Here is a 25,003-nt window from a genome sequence, read left to right as displayed (position 1 = left end):
CCGCTACCCTGCAAAAAAGATATTACAGAAATGTTTTTTTGTTGTTTAGTACTTTTTTTTTTTTTAAAAACAACTTACTGTATGTATTAGGGACCTGCACAGCATAATCTCCTGGGTAAAGTTTACTAACAAGTAAACGCTGAAAACGGAGCAACAGATCCAGAGAAGCAGATCTTTCTTTGCTATAAAGTTCATGGTCCATGCAGGAAGAAATGCGACGAGCAACATCTTTTAGCTTGGCTATCGTCTGTGAAGCGATGTTCCTAGGTGGTATAAAAGCATTGTAAAGTACTTAAAAGAACATCCTATGAGAAAACCTTGCATAGGTTACTTATTTATTTGTGAGAAATTCCAGCAAAAGCTTAACCTGTGTTTCTATGGCCTATCTGCTGTTGCGGTTGTCATAAAGAAGCTCTGTTCTCATCATCCTATATTGACCTTTTATCCACAATTCTTTTTTAATGTCAAGAATTTAAAACTCATATTTCTTCCCCACTTAATGCCCCAACTAGAATCTCCTTGAGGTAGAACATTCAGTTCTAAATAAATTCGTGCTGATGCTTCTACTTTATAAGAAGAGCTTCAGAATGTATATCTGTTACACAGCCTTTCAGAGTACAGGAAGAAGTACCAAAATTCACAAGAGCAAAGCAGCAAGTCTTTCTATATTCAGATAATCACTACAGAGCTTTCCTCCCTAGTCAATCACATAAAATAGCAAAGCTACATACAGGCTGGGAGAATGTTCAATATTTTGAATTCTGAGGAGCTGAAATGCTAGTAACAGAAGACTGCATTTTTTCGCTAATCAAAAACCAGTCATCCTTTAGCTGAATATTTCATAAAACTTATCTAGACAGATTTCTGTAGAAAAATAAAAGACAAATTTGAAGCAAATACCTTAGTAACTGCTGAATTAGCTGAACTAATGGCAAACTTTGTTTTCCTGCAGATTCATAGATTCCAGTATTAATAAGGTCTTTATCCAATGGAGTCCTACTCCTATGAAGTGTTGATGCATTTGCTTCTTGTTCATCAATTTCTTTTTCTTTCTGTGCTTCTTTTTTTGCTTCAATATCCTAAAATTTTAAATTAAGTTTAAGAAAAAGAGCAAACTGCCACTATGATTATGAAACATTTTACTAACAAGTATTTACAAAAACAAGATCAAGTCACTGTTACCTACTCCAGAAGTGAAACAACACRTATGAGACAAATTTGTATTCTATACTCCATATAAAGACTACATAGGCACACTTTTTATATTATAATTATTAAAAAGGGGTGGAGGGGAGAGACAAAGGAAGAAAAACTCTGAATTCAGCTTCCACCAACCAGGTTAACAATTAATTTCTATCCTATTTATGTTTTGACATGACAGTAGCTGCTGCAGGGTTCACAAGTGAAGGTATGCTTACTCTGTATTTATAAACATAGTAATTTCCTTTCACTGCAGAAGAACCTGGATTAGATTTGCTGCTGAACTATAGTCACACAGAACTCTATTGAGACTAATTTATCCAGTTTTTAGGGAATGTAAATTAACCTATACAGTACTGTATGTTACCACTTAGATCACTTCCAAGATATCCTTAAAGCTAGCTCAGGCATATCTGAGCTATGCTACAATGCAGACATGCCCTAGGAGATTTGTTTAAGAATAGAGAGGTCCTGCATGTTTTTAAATGAAAAAAAAATAAAAATTAATAGATGCATTTCTTCTGCATCAGAAAACCTCTCCATTTACCAACACACTGGAGTGGAACCAAGAAAGAAATACATCAGGAAGATATAACTGCAGCTCTAATCCTTCTCTGGACATCACCTGTCTTGTAAGTTGAGAAAAAGGGATGGCAATATCAGTCTGAGAGAATTATAAAAAGCTACGTCATTTTAAGTGATTCTTATCTATTCTTATTCTACCACACATAGAAAATACCTGCATATGGCATCAGTGTCAATCTCATTTTCCACATCAGGTTATAAAAATCAAACAAATAAAAAGGTATACAAGGGAAATGCACATTGGTGTTTTCACAGCCATATATAAATACAATTTAAAGTAGTCTGTCTGGGCCTGTAAAGAGAATGTCCCATATCAGAGAGGCTAATGGAGAGGACTATATACAGAATGTTTCTTTCAACCTCTGTGTAACTAGTCAGCATCTGTCAAACACCTGAAACAGTCTGAAACCGAACCTACAGAACACTGGGATGTTAAAGGAGTTCATTCACCTTTAATTCACAGCTAATAAGGCTGAAATTTCTGCTGGTGAGGTATGGGTGAACTCAAGGCTGTGAAGAACTGAAATATCAAACAGAAAGGTACAAAGCACTTTGTAAAATTATGCTCTTATTACAGAGCTTAATGGAAAAAGTTTGTTACTGTTGTAAAATCGTCACTCTAGGCAACGAAAATAAACACTCTACTAAAAAGGAGAATGTGATTCATGCTTCCATACAAACACTGTCCCACAGTTCACATCAAAAGGGGATAATACCACTTCACAAACTTCAGAACATACTCTGTATATCTTCTTATTCTGTTCATACAGAACTGCAAAGCTGCTGAAGCGTACCTGAATTTCTGCAGTAATAGCAGCATTTAGTGCAGATTCTAAGCCTCCATCAGCCATCAAGCTGCCCACCAAGAGGTCAATCATAAATCTACGGCCTGGACTTACATTCATTTCATTTCCTGAAACTAAGAATGCAAGAAACATTTAATGAAGTAGAAATGAAAGCACAAAGTAGTTTTTCATCTTAGGACCTACCTGCACTAGGCAAGAGAGCTGAGAGAGCCCTTGCCCGCTCTTCTGCTGTTGGTAGTAGCACAGACCATCCGCTCTGAAGCACTGCTTGAGCAGCTGAYTGGACAGTATTAAGAACGCCAGCATTGCTTGCTAATGTTACCACTGTCTGTTTCAGGCTATTGAGCAGAATACTGCCCAGACCTAAGCCCAGACATTCTGGATCAACCTGATGACTAATGGCAGCATGAAGCTGAAAAAAAGAAAAAGAAAAAAAAAGGAAAGAGGGGAAAAAAAAAGCTTGAATTAGAAAGAAAAGATGGGAACTTGGGGGAAAAAAAAGTTAATCCTAGAACAACTGAATAAACTCACTGTCCTAGATACAAACACTTCATCTGTAAGTCTGTAAAACTAATTTTAAAGGGAACTGCTGGTTTGCCCAAACACATACACATCTCAATTAAACCAAAGTATTATGAACTATATACAACTAGATATCCCAAAACTATGAAATATAATAACCTAAAGATAAATAATACTGTTTCTACATTCCTACATCATGTTAAGAAAAGTAGCACACCTTCAGCAAGTGTCAGATACCTTCCGAAGAGGATGTTCACTCTTATAAATGCTAATTAAAACATTAATAAGTGCTCAAAACCTGTGAGAGCATGGGCTACATTCAGTGAGTATATCAATCTACATTTTATTTTAATAGTTCATTTTAAATACAATCCAAAAACTGTTGAGAGTAGAAAAGCTTTTTTGGTAGTTCTGAGCTGTAAAGCAAGGAAAGTCAAAGTTAAAACAAACATTAGCTGCGAAATTCCAAAGGTAGAAAGCAATGTGGTATTTATTTCATTTTTTAAAATCAATAAAAATGTTTTAAGCACACTAAGTTCACTATTTTCCTCCAGGCAATTTGCTGAAACATTTATCTGACTGGCTACTCAACAAGAAATTGAAGGTACCTGAAGCCTTAGAAGGTTTAATGTTGCCACAGCCATACACTCCTTTTCCTGAGGTGGGGGCCAATCTGAGGTGCCATCCATTCCCTCTGTCACTTGTCTCAGTAAGAGATCTAGTTGCTCAAATGTCATGGAGCAAACATCCACCACAAAAGGCACCCGCAAACCAATCGACCACTCTGAACACGATGACCAAGCAAAACTCTATAAATGGAAACAATATAGAAAGTACAACAGTTATTTCCCAAAAATAAAGACAACTGATTAAAGATAGGAGTGCAGAGCTAACACGTGCCTTTGAATAGTGATACAAGGTGCAGCAATTATATCAGCACATCTGCTGAAGAGAACCTTCCTCTTGCATCCTTGTAAACACATATAAAAACACTACCAAAACTAGAAAAGAACCATTTCTTATCACATTATTTTTTTCAAAAGTGCTGTTATGCCAGTCCAGATACCTCACTATCTTTGCCATCAGAAGCATTCAGCTTAACAACTTTTCCAGTGCTGTACCAGGGATAACAGGTAATAGCTACTTCTCAGAGCACCCCCCAGAGGCAAAGCTAGTCATCCCTTTTTGGCAGAGTAACTGCACAGCAAGCTTCGCTTTTTCCAAGTCTTCATCGATTCAGAATGAGAAATACCTTCAAAGTTACACAGGCGTAGAAAGAGAGAATGGGATTAGTGTACAGAAGTAGTCTCAYGGAGAGAGATAAGGACAAATCACAATTAACAGAACTCAAAAACTTACCTGAGCAGGCCCACAAGCAATTCCAACGATATGCTTTGTGTCTAATCCTGGGAGAGCTGCGGGCTCTGGTTTGGTGATCCGCAAAGTATCAAAATGCTGACACTGGTCATTGCTCCCCCAGCTGTGCACTTCACTATCTTCAGTCAGTGCTAAACAATGGGTAGATCCAGCTGCCACATCTATCACTTTTTTTCCTGGCAGAAAAGTCAAATATTGAAAAATGTAACTTAAAGATTACAATCTTAACAAAAAAACAGCAGAGGTAAGCAAAACCACGCTACTTACAATCATACTTAACTCTGAACAGGCTATGCATGTCAATTGTCTCACCGTTGCCCTAGCAGCAGACTGGAAGAGCACAGCAAAAGAGAATCGAGGAAGTATTTAAAGACTCTTAAAAGAGAGCTTAAGTGCCAAAGTCTACAAGCTTGTAACTGTCTTGCTCCATTTTGTATCCCTTCTAATTAGATACTTATTCAGGAAAGTTTRTATCAGAATTGACACTGTAAGGTTACACTGCAGTCATGTGGCATTAATCTAGTTCAGAAATTATTTTCAAACAGATCATTCATCATATATGAATAAAACAGTGATATGAAGGAGGTTTCTCCCTCACCTTTCCCTACAGAATCTCAAGTTTTTCAAGAACACAAGAAACATCTTTCAACCCTGTTACAAGCTAGTCAAAAATACTTACAAAAGCACGTCTTTAAGGACATTACTATATGCAAATGACTTCCATTTATCCTTTTCACTTTCCTTAATCGAAGCACATATATATTTGCATAACAACATAAGCATTTCTGTGAGGCCAATAAGGAAAAGCAGTAAGAATATGGAGAACACGAGACTAGAAGCATTTAAAGAAGCCTTGACACAGTGGCTCTAAGCCTGTTGGAATTTTAAAGGTATAAAAGACAGAGGTGGTGGGAAACATACTACTATCTTTTTCAGTGTAACAAGACAAAAATATGACATCAGTGTACGTGATACTGTCATTCTTGGAGTTAAGATCATTAATGTACAACAAGCAGTTCCAACAACAACTCTGAAATTTCCAGCTTTAATCATTACCTTTCAAGCCTTCCAACAGTTTGGGATATCGAACATGCTCTTCCGTTCCATGCCCAAGTCTCTGATTGTCACCTTTTCCCCACGTGTAGACCTGGCCGTCTTTGGTTAAAGCAATAGAAAACTGACTTCCRCAGCGTACTTTCACAATGTCCAGGTCTTGCAGTTTTTCTATTAGCTTAGGAGTCTTGCAGCCATCACTGCCTCCTCTTCCTAGTTTTCCATAATCTCCATCACCCCAAGACCATACTTGGCCTGTAAAATAAGAAAAAAAAAACAAAATATTGCACTGCTTTTTCATGTAAGGAAGTTATCTGTTCTGACAAGCAAGTACTTAAAAATCTCAGATTTCATCATTAGCACAAATTTCAAATTGTGATTTAAGAATAGCAGTTATGAATTCATTTCCAATAGTTCTTGAAAATAAGTGACTAGAAGGAAAAAAAATTTGAATAGCGATTCCTGATATGAAAAGTTCTCAGCCTGGCAAAACAAAACACAAAAGCATAACGCATACTACGCACTGAAAATTCACTAGTGTACAAATGGTCATTCTTAAAAGTATACAAAGTAGAGAATTTACTGAGAATCAAGCCTGTAGTACTATCGTTAGTTTAAAGCTGCCTCCCTTTATTATAAGGCTTGTTATTTATAAGAACTTGCAAAAATTTTTCCACACCAAATATCTACCAAAGCCAATTTCCTCATTTTCAGTTCTTGTCATTCAACCATTTCACAAAATGAAGTAAAAAGAGTAACTGTTTCTTATGTTCTTTTGAAATACACTATTAAATCCAAGCCCTGGAGCAGGAACTTTGAAATGGCCAAGGCATTTTGCATCTACCATTAAATAAAATTACTGTTCAAGAATAGTTAATCTATATATACCCAAAAAGAGAGCCTTGTCCTACGCTTTAAAGTGTTTCTAACTCTTATTCGCATCAACTAGCTTCTAAGGAACTCTACTAAGCAGTGGAAGCATATGAGAAGGGGACAAAAAAGAAAAAAAAAAATTAAGGTTTCCATTTCCTGGATGAGCACACCTTTCAGCTTTTATATAGCGCACAACACCCTAACTAGCTACATTTTAAAGAAAGAACTAGCTTCCAAGAGCTATTCACTTTCAAAGGGAGGACTCTGTGGCCTAACCTCACACAGTGAAATTCAGGTTTTGAATCCATCTCAGTAGGTACCTAACTCAGGGCTGCTGGAAAGCAGGATTCCAAATGCAGCCTTTCTTTGGCACTTCCCACTCATTAACAGAGACAACCCTCTTCCTCAACAATCTGGCTGTTGGGGTGACATGAGCTATTTGCATTTATATAATACTGCATAATTTAGTTGTACATGTATATATATGTAATATTTCCCTATATATTACACATTTACATGGGTATTTTAAATAGATATCAAATAAATGCAAATATTTACATATGCATATCCATAATGAAAGTATTGTATATATGTACACAAAAATATATCTGTACACATTATCTGCAAAATGCATACACACACACACATACATATATATATATTTATTTATTTCTTCGACAGGAATGTCAGTTTCAAATTCTTATGGAATTCAAGCCACTAGAAATAAGCATGAAATCTTCAGTATAATTATATTCAGAATGAAAGGATAAAGAGGTAATTTTACTTAAAGTGTTAGTTATATTTTGCTACTAACCATTTTCAGTAACTGCAAGAGTCTGAGCATCTCCACTCCCACAGGACACATCAATAACTTTCAGTCCTTTCAGCCCAGTGACCAACATAGGGATGGTCTGATCTTCACTGGAACCTTCAAAACAAAGAAGTTCTGTCAGCAGCAAAACCAGAAAGGCTTGGGTTTCTGTTTTTTGATTTGAGGTTTTTTTTTTTGGTTTGGGGGTGGGTGGGTGGTTTAAAAAAAAAAAAAAAAAAACCACACACAGATTTAATTATCACAACTGAGGTCCCATGTGGTTTCTTATGTATCTAATACGGATTTAACCCATGAGGTAGTCTTTACTTCATAAGGAGGGAAAAGGGGACAAGCTAGGTTTTTCTTCTCTATCCACCTGCTTATTGTCATAAAACTTGCAGAAAATTAGCATTTTTGAGATACCCCCTCCCCCAACAACTTCCATTTCAATACATGTGAGACCACATACTCTTCTCAAAGCAATTGTAGGTAAGCTGAATAAAAGAATATTAGAAACATCCACTAAACACTTCTGTGCCAATATTTTAAGATATCAAATAACTTACCATGACCCAGCCTGCCATAGTTTCCTCGTCCCCATGTATATAGCTCTCCTTCAGCAGTAATGGCTGCGCTATAGGTGCTTCCACATGCAATATGAACAACATGTTTCCCAGCTTGCTTCCCGGATAAAGCTGATATCATCTTCGGTTCCTCCAGAGGTCTATTTAAAAGAAGGCAACATATTTCACAAAAGGTGATCTGATGAGTAGATAATAAAAGATGTGCTGTATTTGTTAGAAAATAATTGCTGCAGTTATAGCTGCAAACCTTATTACTAGTCTGGGACAGCAAGACTTAAGTAGAGATATAAGCCAAAAACAGAGTTCAGATTGTTCAACAGCATATACACCATTATAGGGAAGTCTGACAGCTACTATTTCTATTTCCAATTAAATTAATACAGCGTTTTTCAAAAATATTTAAGTCTACCATTGAAAACGTGATCTTTAATTGCTAATTCTAACCCTGGTGTAGTACTCCCTTGGTTTACAGGGAATTCATTGGTGGAAGACATCATTTCCGAAACATATTGATGTGCACCCCTACAGAATACTGCTCCTACACAACAGCAGAACAGTAATGTTATTGTTTAACACAGGAAAAAAGACAATGGTATATGCAACATGACTGCATGGGAAAAGATGACTCCACTCTTAACATGAATCAATGTTTATAGAGAAAATGAGTTGTGGATTCCTAAAATCATGAAGAAAAGACCTGGTAATAATGCAGTCATGTTCTACCTAGAAATATTTTAGAAGGCAGCATTAATACAGAACTGGGAATACTAAAAAGCAGAGAAAATATGCAAATGGAATGCTATTTCTATTTGACAGCAGAGGTAAGTGTGAACTACTGAATGTTAAATGTGAAATGCTTGCTGGATTATCAAATCAGACTATAAAAGCAAAACTGGATTAACAGTTATATTTTATATAATTTTGTAAAGCAGCAGTCTTTGACTGAGCTATGGATCTTTAACTGTTCACCTGAAGAACATTTGTTCCTTAATGAGACTGTCTGAGATAAGGAGAACATATGCAAACATTTTATAGAAATATATTCAATTCTAAAGCAACTGCCTTTATGATAATTTCATATGAAAAATTACCTGCCATATTAAAATCTACAAAACATTTTATGCAGATAAGACTCATCAGTTACTATGCCAGCATTAACAGCTGACTTGCTCACTGAACTGGTCACAACTACCTGACTAGGACAGGACCATAAATATCTTATTTGCCTAATTTGTTGTCAAACTTTATGATTGAGAAGTACAGGCAACCTTTAATAAATCATGATCAGAGTACATTCACTTTTGTTTGTGATTTCATTGCAAGTGGCTGTATTTCAGTAATACTTCTTGTAAGTGCTTGTACACATAATAAATAATTTCTAATATGAATGTGGAACACTGGCAAATAAATGTTATGATCTTTATTATTACATACACTGTATCCCCATGGCCTAGTCTTCCACCATCTCCACAACCCCAAGAGAAAACTTCTCCATTTGCTGACAAAGCAAGATAGTGATGCCCATCTGAATGGGCTGCAATCTTCACAATATTTCTGGAAGCTAGACTCTGCACCAGCTGTGGTCCCTGTGAACCAAACAAAAGCAATACACAAATACAAGCTGCTTATATTTCCAATCACTTGCCCATACACATAAAAATGAGGTAAGGTTTTCCTGCTGCTTTAACAAAGCCCTAAACTTTACTAATAAACTAATGAAGTGAAGGAAAAAAGAAAATAAGTTCAAATATACCATTGAAGTCTGACAAAAAATGATGCTCTGAATTTGTTTTGATCCCATCCTTATAAGGTCTTCACTGTATATGAAAGTGCTGTTTATCTTAATCTTACAGGCAATCTTAGCTATGAATATGTCTATTACAGTACAGTTTTGTTTAAGAAACTACACCATTTGGGTACGGCAATATATTATGGAACTGAAATCCATTTCATATCTGCCTACTTCTACAGTTGTTACCAAGGACAGCACACTGATGAAAGCAGTTATCAGTATGTTCATAACCTCTACCTTGATAGAAATTACAGAAATCAGATATATTTAATCAAATCAATAAAAGAGATTGAAATCACTACTTCTAAAACTTCAACAACAAAAAAAAAAAGCTCACAAAAAATCAGCATGTCCTCATCTACTCCTGAGATACTGTAAATAGTTAGAAGAGCAAATTTATGGTATGAAATAATACAGAAGAGAACACATCTAAAAAAACATGTAAAAATCACTCACCAGTGTATCACTGTTGTATGCTTGCGTGTAAACTCGTCCATTTCTAGATAATATCAGAAAACGTTTCTCTGCACAGGCAACCTGCACAACCCCAAGATTGGCAAGGCCTTCACATTGAATTGGGCCACTCACATTAGCATAGTATTTCCAACCTATTAAGCCCCAAGCAATGACCTCTTGCAGAGATCCCTGGAAAATGCAAAATTCTGTTAAGCATTAATTTTGAAATACACAACTTAGTTAAAATGTATATAGCAGAATACTTTTTAAGCTTTTATATACCCAAAATATTGAAGTCTGTCACAGTCATTACTGCCAATAGTCAGTGAAGCTTACCTTTTAGCAAGATATCAAAAATAAAGACTTGCATGCATCATAGTTTAGTCTGTTACTGAATATGCTATAAGTATCTACAGTAAGCATTCAGAGATCTTTCAAGCTGGGAAGTTTAACATTTACTTTTCTATATGTCAGACTCCAACATTTAGAAAGTCTGGTCTTGAGCATTTACTCTGATAAATATAGGGAACAGCCCCGTATATGGCAGCAGTCAGTGTTGTAGTAAGAAAGAATGATTTGCAAACCAGGCAATTACATTTGAAGGCTGATTGACTCAGAGAGTGCTGAATGTAATAAAAGATTCCAAAATAAGACAAATGTAGGCAATTCAAGGTTACCACATGATAAGCAAAAGGAAAACAGAAGAATCTAGGGAGTTATCTTTCCAAACTGAAAACTAGTTATACCTGAAATAGATACATGCATACATGTATATACATATATATACATACACACTAGTTATGCTTTGAGTTTGAGGAAACATATCTTATTAAATTTGCTGCTGCAAATAGTTACCTTATGAGATGTAGGAGAGCTACACTGTGGAGGCATACATGGGGTGGCTAGACGATCTAAGTGGGCCATGATCACTACAGCTGTTTGTCTCAGATCAATCGCTAGTTCATTGTCCTGTGGTAGAGTCAGATACCTTAGAAAACTTTCGTTTGGACTCAGAGGGTAAGTCAGCAGCTAAAAAAAGAAAAAGGAGCAGTCAGAATACTCACAGTATTTCCATGCCACTACGCATACAGATCCAGGATACACTTTAGACATTCTAAGTACTGGCACGAGTTCAAGAGAACCTAAATTAACTCTGCTCATCCTTTCCCTTATGGTAAAGGAAAATTCCAAACACGTACACTGAAAAAGTATACACTATAAATATATAGGAAGCTGTAAGAGTAATAAAACTGATTTGCTGTATTTTTTTTTTAAATCAATGTCAATAATGTTCACTAAACATTAGAGTTTAATTAAATTCAAGCAAAACTATATGAGAACAAACCAAATGCATAAAAAAGTTAACTGGCCAACTCCAACTTAATTGCCACAAAAGCACCAGAGCTTTGAAACACAGGGCTTACCTCTAACTATACTATGAAATTTCTCCTCCTATCTCAAGAAACTCAAATGTATACATGACAACCGGACAACAGCAGTCTATATATACATATTATACAGAAAAGACTATATGTTGAAGTAAATCAAAATTTTGTTTGCATAATTTTATTATTTTTATTTTAGCCAGACAAATAGAATTGGATACCAACATAATGCTCCTTTCAAATAATCCAAGGGTAAATACCTGAATCTCATCCTCAGTATTGGGCATGTCTTTATTACATATTATACTCTGAAATCTCTGTAACAAAGGTAGAAGGGGTGCACTTGTTCCCTGTGCAGATCGCTCATTATCTGTTTCCCTCGTTCCATTATCCCAAAGTTGAAGCAACAACATAACCGCAGACAACATTTGGCTGAAAGAGGAAGTTTACACCTGTCATTAAGAAGCATTCCTAAAGAAATTATTTTAAGTTATCCATGCAATTCACATTTCACATTTTTAAGTTTAGTAACACCAGATGCCATGGATTTCCATTTTAAGCAAATACCAAAATATCAAAAATGGATTTTGCAATCTAGATAACATAAAAGGTTAATCTTCATTGCATGAAAATCATCTTTCAGAAACTAATAGAATTAGAATATTAAACAAGAAACTCAAAATATTCTTATTTACTTGAAAGATGGGGGAAAGAAGGGGTACTGAATGCTTTTGTTTTAAAAAAGTGAATTTAGACTTGTCCAGAATACAGCACAGGAGGGCTGGGGGTGGAGGTGAGGTGAGGTGAGGCAAGTTAGCTTCAATATTAGCTTATGTTTTAAGTATTGCTGATGGCTACTGACTAACAACTGCACAATCTATTCTAAAGTTGACATGAACTTAACGTACATTTTCACAAAAAGAGCACAGATGCTGTAGCTCAGCATAAACTACCTTTGTTTCACAAGAACTAAATGAAATCAAATTAGCTGTAAACGAGGCTATCATGTTTATACCTCTGCGTCTGTAAAGGTATTTTAAAATGATTCCTATGTCTCTTCACGTGTACTCTGGTAAGGTTTTAGCTAATAGAAATAGTCATCGTTCATCTGCGCAGTGGTACTTTATTTGGTAGTGACTAGGAGACAGGAATGTGTCACAGGAATGCCAGATGTCCTACATGACAACACCACTACTACATGTAACTCCTTCAATTAATGTGCARCTTGTGACTTGAAGCCTTAAGCTATTTTAGATCTGCAGACAGCTCAATCATCACTAATTTCTTATTATAAAATAAGGACAAATAGCACAGTTGATAAGTTGGACTGTTATCTCCTCTAATTATTATAGAAAAGGTCCATATGCTTTGAACCACAAATATTACACTAAAACCAATGAAAACTGAAGGCATGCATGGCTCAGGCCATTCCAACAAACAGCGATGGCTAAAAATTAGAAAGAGCGCTCATGCTTCTCACCTTAGTGTACCCCGCTGCACTGCCAGTTCTAGCAATATGGCAAGAGCCAAATGCTGGTCTTGTAACGGAATGTTTCCTGGCCCTTTGGTACTGGGAGCTCCATGAACATCTCTATTTAAAAAAAAAAAAAAAAAAANAAAAAAAAAAAAAAAACAATATATGGTAACTAAGAAATAACCGGAAACAATAGATATTTGCTTAACCAAAGCATCTACAGCACACCAAGAACCACCTAAACTTATGTAGTTCCAAACTTAAATGCAGTTCCAGTATTCAAAAAGCACAATTCATTTGTAATAACTGTCATAAAAGGGTAACTTTAAACCTCCTTAAACAAAGGGGAAAAGCAGGGGAGTACTGTAAATCCAATATGAAGATCTCTATTCTCCCCTCTATGCACACAAGTCTGCATTTATAATTATACTGGAAAGGTACAATTAAACATATACATATATTGTATTACCAAAAATCACTCTTCATGTGGATACAGCTTACATTAGTGACACAATATTTTGGGGGTGAAACTATAAAGGGTAATTCAGAATATTCAAATGCAGATTTTGTTTAAACAGTAAATGGAATCAAATCATATTTAAAGAGCATCATTTCAACAATTTATATATTGTTCACTTGCTTTGTATAGCAACATTAGAAAAGGAAAATGATTCTAATTTTTCACAGACTGTTTTGCTTAGGCCATCAGCTGCCACAGACGTAAGTTTGTCATTAAACAGCTATTTCAGCAATACTCCCTCCAAAAAAAAAAAAAAAAGGGGGAAAGAAAAAAGAAAAAGGAAAGAAGAAGAAGAAAAAAAAAAAAACTTACCCAGTCACAACAGACCTTAGGAATTTAGTAGCTCTTTCCACAACTTCCAGCCATACAGAGGACACAGTCCCTTCATCAAAAAGGGATGCCTCTGGAAGCGCTCGCAGCGCATCAAGTGATTCTTGTAACAATTCACTGCAGAGGTCTGCATCCTCACCTATGGGTCACAGTAATACTAGTTAAACTCATGTCTTTACAGAAAGCATACAAGTTTTTGTATACAATGTTTTGTAGATTTTTTTTTTTTTTTTTTTTTTTTACCTCAGGCTTATGAGCTACTTCAACTGAGAAATTGTTATGTACATATTATTAATTTTCACACAAACATTTTGACTGCAAAACTTCAAGAACTATTTCACCAAAAACATTCAGAAAGGTGAGGAGTGATTACARCTCCTATAACTGCTTGTCCCACTACGCATCTGTTGAGGAAATCAAAAAAAGAACTAGGGCTGGTTGGCCAGAGAGAGAGCCAAGCAGCTGCAGGGCAAGTGCAAGTCTGAACAAACAGCACAGCTTGAGACAAACAGATAAGTTAACATAGCACAGATGATATTTCTACCACATCAAACTTCTTAGTGCCGACCTGTGAACTTGACAATTGCTGTCAAGTACACAAATGATACACAAACTAAAAACAAGTTTCCCCCTATGGCTCCAAACCCCTTTTCCAAGCCACTATAGCATATTACTACTGGATATTAAGTTATTTACCCTGTCTGAAGGACAGCTCTCACTTTTCTGAAACCAGGCATTAAAAATATGTTCTCTATACAGAATCCCAATTTTGCCTTCCTGAACATAAAAGCACCAAGTCAGATTCTTGGCACAACAGAGCATCAGTGCTGGCAAGGTTGTTGGACATAATACTACATAAACATAAAACATTTGCATAATTATGCAAATCTAACAGCTATAAAAATATTATACAACTCTATGCAAATATTTAATACATATGCTTCAATGAATCATCTGTTCTCTAATCAAAAATATAAGCAATAAGCTAAAAAGTAGACCCACCTGACCTCCACGCTCTACGAAGGAATGCAAATGCAAACGAAAGTGCTGCTCGGGATCCAACCCGTGCAAGTCCTTCTACACCTTTGCCTACAGGTCTTGGGCTAAAAAATATATATACGTATAATCTCTAAATAATTTATATAATAATGATATATAATTATTAATTATTTGTAAAATTTAAAAGTGTAATATAGTACTTGTAATTTATCTATATGCATATATAAAAATACACATCRTTTATATTTATAAAGAATTTTAACTCTCTTGAGAGAGATAGTGGGCAATATTAAAATGTCAGCAACCAAAATTCAACTTCACCTGTTTGGAAAAAAAAAMCCAACCAACCAAACACCCTACCCCTGCCATGAAAGGTTCACAGAGAAAAATAAACTAGTTTGGCATAACTGATTGCCACAAGAAAGACCTGTAGAATTACTCAGAGGGAAATGTAGGCTTTTATTTGTATGAATCTTCTATTCAATTACTCATAATAAATTCCATCAATTTTGTCATTTTTCATCTTTCCACTCAAGTGGCAACATTATGAAGATCTCTTTGCAGCTTTTGCATTGGTTTGTGTAAGGAAGAGAGATGCTTTGAATTTTTGTTAATACTCATTGGGCTCACATACATTTATATTGACCTTCCTTTTTATACGAACAAGTATATTAATTTAAGCAAGGTTTCCTTTGTACTTAACAACAGCAAGTTCCCTACTGTTTTCTTCTAACAAAACAAGAAACCTGGTTTTCTCCCCTCACACCACCACAAAAGTGAATTGCTCTGGACTTTTTCAACAGGTAGAAAATTTAAACTAGAATTTTTAGCAGTCTGGTAACTTAAATATACCAGTGTTCTTTTTAATGAGAATTGAAMATTTTTCTTCAGAGAACAAGATTATTCAGAGAAAGATGTCACTGCCAGACTTTAATCCCATAATAACCAGTCTATGATATCTATTATCAGTTTATCCTTTAGTTTTTCAGATAAAATTTTGATTATAATATTTCTTTCCCAAGCTAAGGAGAGCTACGTTCAACTTCTACGTACTTAAAGTTTTAATTTTATTATGTGTCTTAATTTAGCAAACATTGATAAGAAAGTTTATTAATGTTAGAGCTATGTAACTTTCATCAGCAACAGTTCTGAAACAGGTTTTATTTCTAGCTGAGTAGAACAAAAGGAACATCTCAATAAAAGTATGCTTATAGCTCAAAGAATAACAGCCACAGCAATATATTATACAAAAACTCAGCAATACAAACAGAGGGAAAGCAACTGAATGACAGCTGAGGAGGAATATTGTCTGGTAGAAAACACCACTTAAAACTATCTTAGGAAGTAAGAAAAGTTTCTTAAGTGATCATGTTTCAGGAGGAGAAAGAAATCATATTAAGCTCTCACGCACAGGTTAATAACCTTTTTGTGACTTTCTTTAGGTATTAACTTGTCCATGCATCAGAACAACTTGCTGTTACCTTTTCTTATCCACAGCAGGCAGAGGAATATTACTGCTTTTCCACTTAACTTTGACATTCTCTTGAAGAACGGTTCTGTTCAATGCAATGAAGTACCTTTCCAGGATAACTAGCCTCTGCTTTAGCCTCATAGCTGAAAGCGCTGTTGTAGCAGTTTGAGTGGCCAGAGTTTGCTGTTCCTTCACTAGTACGTGAAGGCACTCTTTCAATTCATTCACATCTAAGAATCAGAGAAAGGCATCATTATATAACAGAAAGATGAACACCTGTAAACACTATCAAGAAAAGTCAAGACAAATTGAAAACTATGCACTGACCAAAAGTCTGAATCTCTAAACACAGTGAAGCTCTCTGTTTCCATATATAATACACACACTTCTAATCCATAGCATGTATTACATAAATACAAGTCATATTTAACAGTTATTTAGACAGACAAAGGTAAGGTCATCATCAAAACAGGTTTTGTGCGAATAAATCTGAACCTTAGTATTTCATGGCTAAAATTATAGTGTCATATGAAAGATTTATGCAACTGTTTTAAATAAACAAGTTAGACAGCAAATTCTTATCATCAGTAGACCTTAGAGTCAGACTTCTAAGTACAGGCCACAAACTTTTAAGTGCCCGCAAGGATGTGCTTTCATTTTGCACTGATACACCTTATCTTAAGTTTCTTAGAAGTTATAAAATTACTCTCAGAAGCGCTAGGATCATTGCCAAGGGCTGCTAAGCCTCTAAACCAAATGTCAGAATTTACAAGACACTTGTGAGTACTGCTAGAAAATAAAGATCTGGCTTATGTAACACCACCAGAGAATTAATTCTTGGCTGATTAGAAAAGGCAGTCAACAGCCCAAAGTCCTTGTAACCTAATGATAGATGGTAACAAGGATAGTATCAAAAAACACGATAAAATAGAAACTAAAAAAAAGTGTATTTTTACATTCTTTGTAAAAGAAGCTTTAATTCCGAGGACAAACATGAACATGTGTTCTTAGAAGGGTTCTTCTGTGTCCCTTTATTAACAGTCTGATCACTGGGCCATGTTAGTCTGCTCTTCACTGAATTGCAATACCCATCCCTAAGCCAATCACACTTGTTGCCCGGCTGCTACACAGAAGAAACTTCATTTTAATTCACACCTGACTAGATAAAGGATATGAAAAAACACAGTTCTACATACGCGTAACAGTGTTTGTGATACAAAGAATACATTTTTTGGAACACCTGCCCCAAACTAGAGAATATTAAATCCAGACACCCTTATGACAGTCTCAGGAGTTGAAAACTGTATCTAACGAGGTCCAAAGATTTTTTGCAAATACAACTCTGTGCAGGGGTCACCTAATTCCATGTTTTGTCCCCACTCTGCAATGCATCTTTGCGTACCAAGCAGAGAATTCAAGTGGCCTTTTCTGCTGCCATATCACATTACACAGTTGCATCTAGTTTGTTGTCAGCCATTACCGCAGCCTGTTTTCAACATCACTTCTCACATTTCACCGTTTCATAATGTGTTACATTCCTTTCCCTGAGGTAATTTGCATTTTTCCACCTGAACATGAGGAACAACTTTTCAACGCATAAGAACAGATTAAAAAGTGTTCCTTACAGTCTAGATATTTAAAAAACATATAATTAGACAAAAGTAATAGCAGCTATTATACACATTCATACTTTGACTCAAGCAACAAGAAATATTACAAAAAAGTGACACTTTCTTTAAATATTAGCCTTATAAAAGTCCCCAGAGAACTACAGTACAGTCTGAATGTCAACAAATTACACACAGTTACTTCAGATGACAATGCAAAGCAAAATACAAATAAAACAGATGCCTGCCAAAGGCATGGTGGTTTTGTCCCCTCCCCCCCTTTTTTTTTTTAATACTGTATTTTATTATTATGGTCGAATAGAAGCTTACTGAGAAGGTTTAACAGATGATTGTATAGGTACCAAGTCAGAAGCTCCAATATACCTCATTTCCAAGCCAATCCAACAAAAATTTTCTTTCATTAAATACTCCAAATTGCAGATAAAATTTCAGTTTTGAAGTGTCAACGTTACTCAGAACACCAATAAAAACCCTGCACGTTCTGAGGCTGCAAGAAATGACACTGGCTGCTGTAACCTAAACAGTGCCTTAACCTTTATTTTTTAAACCAAAATACAAGAGAACATCTTTGCAGCACATGGCTTCTGCATTTCAGAGTATCACAACAGAACATGGCCAATTCCAGCATGCCAGCTTCTTGACTCCTCCAAACAAACTATCAGAAAAGGTAAAAGTCAATTTTCTTCTTCCCTGCCTAAACAGTAAAACCCTATCAGTCTCTAAATACTACTCCGATACAATAATGAAGAATATCCATCCACAAATGGTCACACTTTGTTTCACAAAGAGATTTTTCTTAAAATTGCTCTTTTTGACAACTGATTTCATTCTGCACAGATTCATTCTCCACATTATGTTTTTACATATACATAGGAAAAGTAAAGAAATAGCCAAGGAAGAAAAATAAGGCACCTTCCTGAAATAAATTTTCACAAAAGTCTATGTTTGGGGAAGAGTGAGTATCATCCTTGGTGCTACACAAACCAAGATTAGGTGCCAGACTCAGTGGAGTAATACAGAGCTAAGTATTCATAATTTCTTCGTGACTAACAAATGTGGACAGCCCTTAAAATTATTTCTGAGAGTTAAAGAACTAGAGATTTTCCGATTACAAAACCCTTCACTTCAAAATAACATGTTTATTAGACATATGTACAGTAGAGACTACTGGAAAGAAACACTTCACGCAGGCAGCATCCACCTACGTTCCTCTATCAATTACTTGGAAAGGTAGGATCCTGCCTAATCCATCACAATGGAGTGACCCTAACAGCCTACAGCTGCATGTTTTTTAAACCAAATTCATTCTTCCATAACACTGCTGTGATCAACATTGCAGCCGTTCTGATGCAACAGATGACATGGACTACTATGTGAACTTCCAGTGCACAATAAAAGGAATCCAGTGCAGGCACATACAACGTATGCAAGTCAAGTGTTACTAGTTTGAAAGCCAACCATTGCATGAACACATGATAYTGCGTCTGTGCAGAGAAAAATAGCTTCACTATAGCATCTAATGCTTCATCAATACTTACTGGGGATAACCTGTAGGACACTCGATATTGTACAAAATGATCTGCTATAACGGCCAATTCATTTGGCAAAAAACTACCGTAACTCTAGATTTTAAATACCTCAAAAGTTCAATTCTGCTTTAATACAAAAACATCTTCATAATACTTCAAGGTCTTCATAATACTTCAAGATCACCAGTGTCAAGTTCTATAGACTATACAATGTTTCATAATAATCTCATAATCTCATAATATCCCTTTCTGAAATACAGGATATTTTATTTTAAAAGAAAGTTATTTTGCTTTCCTACTGATGAAGTCAATGAATAGAACAACAAGGTCAAATTAAGACAGTATCAAAGCTAGAAACATGAATCAACTGAAATCCTGTTCTTATCACTATGAAAGAAAAGGAATGGCTAGAAAGAATCCAATTTTCAAATGTTTAGCCCTAAAAGGATGGAGTCTTTATATTCAGAAACTAGTGGTATGACGACCTGGTCAGCTACAATATACTATTTTAAACTACTTAAAATTGCATGCATAAATAATTTCTTCATATTGAAAATATGATTTAACCTCACCAACATTCAAACCATTAAAATTAAATCTGAACTAACCAAACTTAGGCTAAYTGATTTTAGTTGTAATAAAATTATTTTTCTTCCGCCTTCTCATCATGCCTTCACAATCTCAAACAGCCACAATTTTATGAAGGCTTTCTGCAAAATTAAGTAAATCCTCTCTTAAATATTTTATACATATTTTCTAATATTTCATTAATCCAAAAGAGATTTCATAGACAAAGTGCAGTTAAAAACCAAAACAGCTATTTCAGACTTACTGTTACTATAGCAAGCCTACAACTCAGATATCTCAAAACTGAACCAGGGACTATCTCAGTTTTAATAAGAGTAGCACTATTTTTAAGTGTGATATAGTCGCACACTTTCTCTCTTAAATTCACTTGTGGAGCAAGAGAAGATTTAATCTTTAAGAAAATTCAGTTCATCTTCAGAAAGATTTATCRGGGAATTGACCAAATGATAATTGATTTTAATAAATCCTCAAATCTAAACAATATACATTACCAATGAACTAAATACACTAATGAGAGAATAGCTTATAAATAGTAACGATTCAAATTTCATCTGAGAAGGTTACAGGGAACTCTTTAAACAAAACTGTTTAAGCATTAAAGACTGATGTAGCAGCATAGTGCCCTCTGCAACGTTTTGCTTCTTCAGTTATTTTACAAACGCTRGTTGGAGGTGTATTATTTACCTAACCCGTACCTACAATATAGGAGTTAAAGTCATAACTTAGCAGTTTAAATTCTCAAGTTATCATTAGCAGAATATTTGTTATCTGACAACTACAGTCAGACAGGCTTCTGTCTGCAGTGGAGATAGGTAAGGGTCTACCATCTTCTGTTGAAATTTATCACATCCCTCCATCCCCACAGCTACTAACATAACTGCATGTCTTCACTTCTTAATTCATCCTGTCAAAAGTTCTCCGCATTAGAAGGAAAAATACCAGTAGCATTTAACCTAGATCATTTGACAGAACAAAGTTAAGAAGTGATGCATTATATAGTTATGCCAGCAAAACTGAGGGGGGTAAGACAGGCAGTTGAAGACAGTAACTTCTTAAACCACCTCAGCCACAGCCAGAGCACTCATCTGACCTGAGTCTAAAATAGGTAGCCTGTTCAAAGGTCTGCTTGCTCCTCTTTTTTTTCCCTGAGCTTTAAAAAAAAAAAAAAAAAAAAAAAAAACTTAACATACTAAATGCTTTCTTAACACTTATTTCAGTAGCTGTTGCAGGAAACATTGCATGCTTCTACCTGATAGATAAAGGACCCTGAAAAATGCCTGTATCAAACTGAGTAGTTTCCAGGACTTCTGTTGAGTCAACCAGCTTTAGAAGGAGCAAGTTCAGCTCTAAGAACACAAAACAGGTTTCCAGCAGAATTTGGCAAGAATCTACTGTTACAAGCAGCACACATTCCCGTGAGCAGCAGAACTAATGCACTCTAATTTCCTACAGATTCTTCTATTTTGTCCCCTCTCTCTCTCCCCTCCCACTGCCTGATGCATCCACTGGACAAAAAGCAGACAGAAGATGTGGTTGGCTTGGCCAAATGTGCTTCTAATGGGCCAGCGAGCCATCACCACAGAATACATAGTAGATTCAAAAGTCAGAGGGAAAGACAAAATGCAATCACGTCTAATTTCCTTAAGAAACAAGGCTAAATATGCCCCTGAAATTATTTTTCATTAACAAAGAATACAGTTCTTAAAGGGTATTTTGTCTTTGCTTCCTTCCATGCCCCCCCATCAAAAGATGGCCATCAGCGCAGCTTATCTTATTACTATTCAGTGGAAACARAGAATGAATAGTTGCATAGACATCTGTAACACTTCTCATTATGTGGTTGAGTACTTAATTTTTAAAGTCTTTTTTGTGAACAAAAATTGATTCTAAAATACTCATACAGAGAACAAAATGGCAAGAGACAACCCTCTATTCATGTATGTGTATATATATACACACACATATACACACACACCCTCTAAGAACATAAATAAAAATCAAACAGAAAATTGGAGCTGGACAAGAGCTTCCAAGTTCTGGGGTTCTTTTCTTTTGGGAAGATGCAAAACTGTTTTAGGGGGTAAGAAAATGAAAGAAAAGATGGGGAGGAGAGAGTTCAGAGAACAGCAATATTTAGCCCCCCCCCCCCAAAAAAAAAGACAGCAGGGAGAACCTAGTCAAACTTTATCCTTTTATTGAGCCATTCCTTTTATCAGTATTTCTAAATCTGAACTTAAATTATTTGATCAAGAAATTATATTAAAGGTAGAAAAATGTCACTCAATATAGTTTTAGAGAAGGTTAATAAAACAACAATTTTTTCCAAAGCTGTGACTGCTTTTAATTACTTTTTTTTTGCACACAATACAAATTTAGATTTAATCCTCTAACTAATAGCCCTTAAAGGATGAAACTTGCAGCTATTCTCCCGTCACAACAGAAGCCCAGTTAATTCCAACTGCTGTTGCTAATGATGTGTATCTCAGCAATATCTCCCTGAATTCACACAGGTAATTTTCTTCTGCTCCCTCAGGTATCGCCTCTAAGGCAACTGTTAGTGCAATTAGCTTTACTAGCAACATCAGAAAAACAAGACATGGCATTATCTAAAAAACAAGCTCTCACTCATGCATGAGGAAACCCCAGAAGTGTTATGTCACAACAATGATTTACCAGCATAATAGTTTAATTCACTGCTAATATAAACCAGTTCTGACTACATAAGAAAACTGTATCCCCACTTCCACTGCATGCTGCTTGTTCCTCTAAAKCAGTTTACATTAGGGTTATTTTTGCCTTTACTTTTTGTTCCACTGAGAAAACAGAGTAGCAGGATTTCTACTGAAACTTCAAGTATGAAGTAGCATTTGATATTCAGACAATGATTAAGGTGAATTTAAAATAACTTTGCCCATAAGTATGCAATATTTATCATCTTAATCATATAAAATGAGATCAGAGTACAGCAAATTTGAACCATAACCTATTTAAACAGCTTTTAAAGCTCAGCTTCTATACCCAGTTGTTGGATCAGTTAAGCTGTTAGATTTTTCAAGAAATAAAAATTAACCTCAAGCAGTACTATATAAATGTTATACAGCTAAACTTAAAGTCACTGAGCTGGCTCTATAGTTTTATGCTTTGAGAAAAAGATTGAGCCAATGTGTTTTCTCTAAAAAGTTAAATATGATTCAGCCTTAAGGGAAAATTACACTTTTGGACAAAAGTCTCTAAAATCTCTCAAATTTTAGATCTACAAATACATGTTATATTGAAGACATTTCTAAACAACCAATAGTGATATGTATTAAACGGTTAGCTCTTCTGCTTATTTTTCTTTTTAAACATGTTCATACGCACACACACACAAAGTCATTACACGTTTGCAAGGACTGGAGCTACCATAAAGGAAACTTTTTTCCCCACAAAAGAAGGACTCTTATCAAAAACAGTAAGTCACTATAATAAAATAAGAAGGATGCCAAACAACTACATTTTCATTGATTCAACTGTGCCTTGTAGGCATCTGGACAAGTTACAATTAAATCCAAATTAGAAGTTCAGTTAAAACTGAGTTTAGAGTTTTGATGGCATTATTTACTGAGGACACCATCCCTGCAGAATTGCTTAAAATTTAACTTTCAGTGTAGTATTACTAGTGTCATTACAGCCCAATGGTCTAAGTATAAACAAGGCTTTTGTAAAAGATGGCAATAATTTCATTAAAACAATGATATGATTGCAGGTGGAGAGGACACAAAACAGAAGAATCTTTCTTCAGCATTTGTGCATTTTTCCTTTTCAAGTCCAAGGTCCCCCAGAAACAAGCTTCCCGAGTTCCCATTTTCTATTTTTCAGAGAACTTTTTCTATTTTCTTTCAACCGCAAAGAACATTGCATAATGATTAGCTGCTTCCCTGCTACTTCCACCCACTTCTCTGAATGGCACAACACCCTAGGGAAAAAGGACAAGCAGGGCTAGATGTAATTGCCTGCAGAGTGCAAAATGAGTAGACCTCCAAGTATGTGGATAGGCTTCTAGGGCAACAAGGAACCAATATACATGACCCTGTGAGTACCAACAACATTCATTTTGTTGACAAAAAATATWCTAGAGGCAATAATGCAGACTGCTATATGGGAAACTGAAGTTCAGAATCTTYCTGGTAGTAGATTTTGAAATTCTCATCTATGCTATATGCAGGACCAGATTTTGTCAGAGAAGAGAAACCTCAATACATGTCTGAGAAAACATGTATAGAAGTGGGTTCAATTTCACCAGGAACTGTTGCCTGTACAAAATGGATGTTTTCCATCTAAACCAAAACTAAACCAGGCACATAGAATTATGAAGTCATAAGAGTTTTCTGTGAAGAAGAAGCAGGAGTACACAGCTGCATAAAAGCCCAGGGTCTGAAACAACACATCTTTTATGGGCAGTCTTAGGAACTCTGCATTCTCAAATTAAAAAAAAAATGGAACAGAAGCTGGCAAAATTCAAGAAAATGACAACAAACAGCAGACAAAGTCCCCTTCACACAGGGAGCAGTGAAACAGAAAATCAGAAGTAATTTATACATATCTCTAAAAAAGTGTTAAAAATTTAAAAAATGAGAAAAAATAGAGAAAATGCAATGCCTGGCTTTAAACRAGACAAAACAGGCTTTACAGATACTTTGTCCTCCTTCCACCATTGACAGGATGTTAATACTGAAGTACAAAGCTTAAGAGAGAGGAGGCCTTTACAAAAAGGAAGAAAATTATTCAAGTTACTAGAGTTATTAGTGAGAAACCATTAAAAAGGAGATAAATGCTTGACTTAATCTCCAAAAAGTACATACACTGGGTTTGGTATAGAAAAGAATGGGATGTTCCTATACAAGAACTTCCTTCTACAAGTGATGCATCAAAATACCTGTCTCAAATCATATAGTACTGGATGATGATGCTATAGAGCAAATCAATGCCAACAAATTACTGCAGCCAGACAATATTCACTTTAAGAACTTAAAGAAATAAA

The 25,003-nt window shown here is 35.5% G+C and overlaps 1 protein-coding gene across 1 annotated transcript in view; it reads right to left on the bottom strand.

Annotated features, from left to right (window-relative positions):
• The window catches only part of HERC2 (HECT and RLD domain containing E3 ubiquitin protein ligase 2), a gene marked incomplete at its 5' end in the record, with an annotated part of 106,725 nt that overhangs the window by 68,344 nt on the left and 13,378 nt on the right, over positions 1-25,003 (bottom strand). The window contains 17 exons of the mRNA XM_026074698.1: positions 79-263; positions 901-1,079; positions 2,580-2,704; positions 2,775-3,003; positions 3,722-3,922; positions 4,473-4,666; positions 5,547-5,798; positions 7,231-7,344; positions 7,794-7,951; positions 9,246-9,397; positions 10,060-10,248; positions 10,915-11,088; positions 11,705-11,876; positions 12,925-13,035; positions 13,751-13,907; positions 14,771-14,871; positions 16,249-16,468. Of these exons, the coding sequence (XP_025930483.1) occupies positions 79-263; positions 901-1,079; positions 2,580-2,704; positions 2,775-3,003; positions 3,722-3,922; positions 4,473-4,666; positions 5,547-5,798; positions 7,231-7,344; positions 7,794-7,951; positions 9,246-9,397; positions 10,060-10,248; positions 10,915-11,088; positions 11,705-11,876; positions 12,925-13,035; positions 13,751-13,907; positions 14,771-14,871; positions 16,249-16,468 (2,913 nt within the window). The remainder of the gene's footprint in view (positions 1-78; positions 264-900; positions 1,080-2,579; positions 2,705-2,774; positions 3,004-3,721; positions 3,923-4,472; positions 4,667-5,546; positions 5,799-7,230; positions 7,345-7,793; positions 7,952-9,245; positions 9,398-10,059; positions 10,249-10,914; positions 11,089-11,704; positions 11,877-12,924; positions 13,036-13,750; positions 13,908-14,770; positions 14,872-16,248; positions 16,469-25,003) is intronic.

The sequence above is a fragment of the Apteryx rowi genome, unplaced genomic scaffold (assembly GCF_003343035.1).
Source record: "Apteryx rowi isolate R43461 unplaced genomic scaffold, aptRow1 scaffold_396, whole genome shotgun sequence".
Classification (NCBI taxonomy): Eukaryota; Metazoa; Chordata; class Aves; order Apterygiformes; family Apterygidae; genus Apteryx; species Apteryx rowi.
This window is presented reverse-complemented; position numbering and strand designations above follow the sequence as displayed.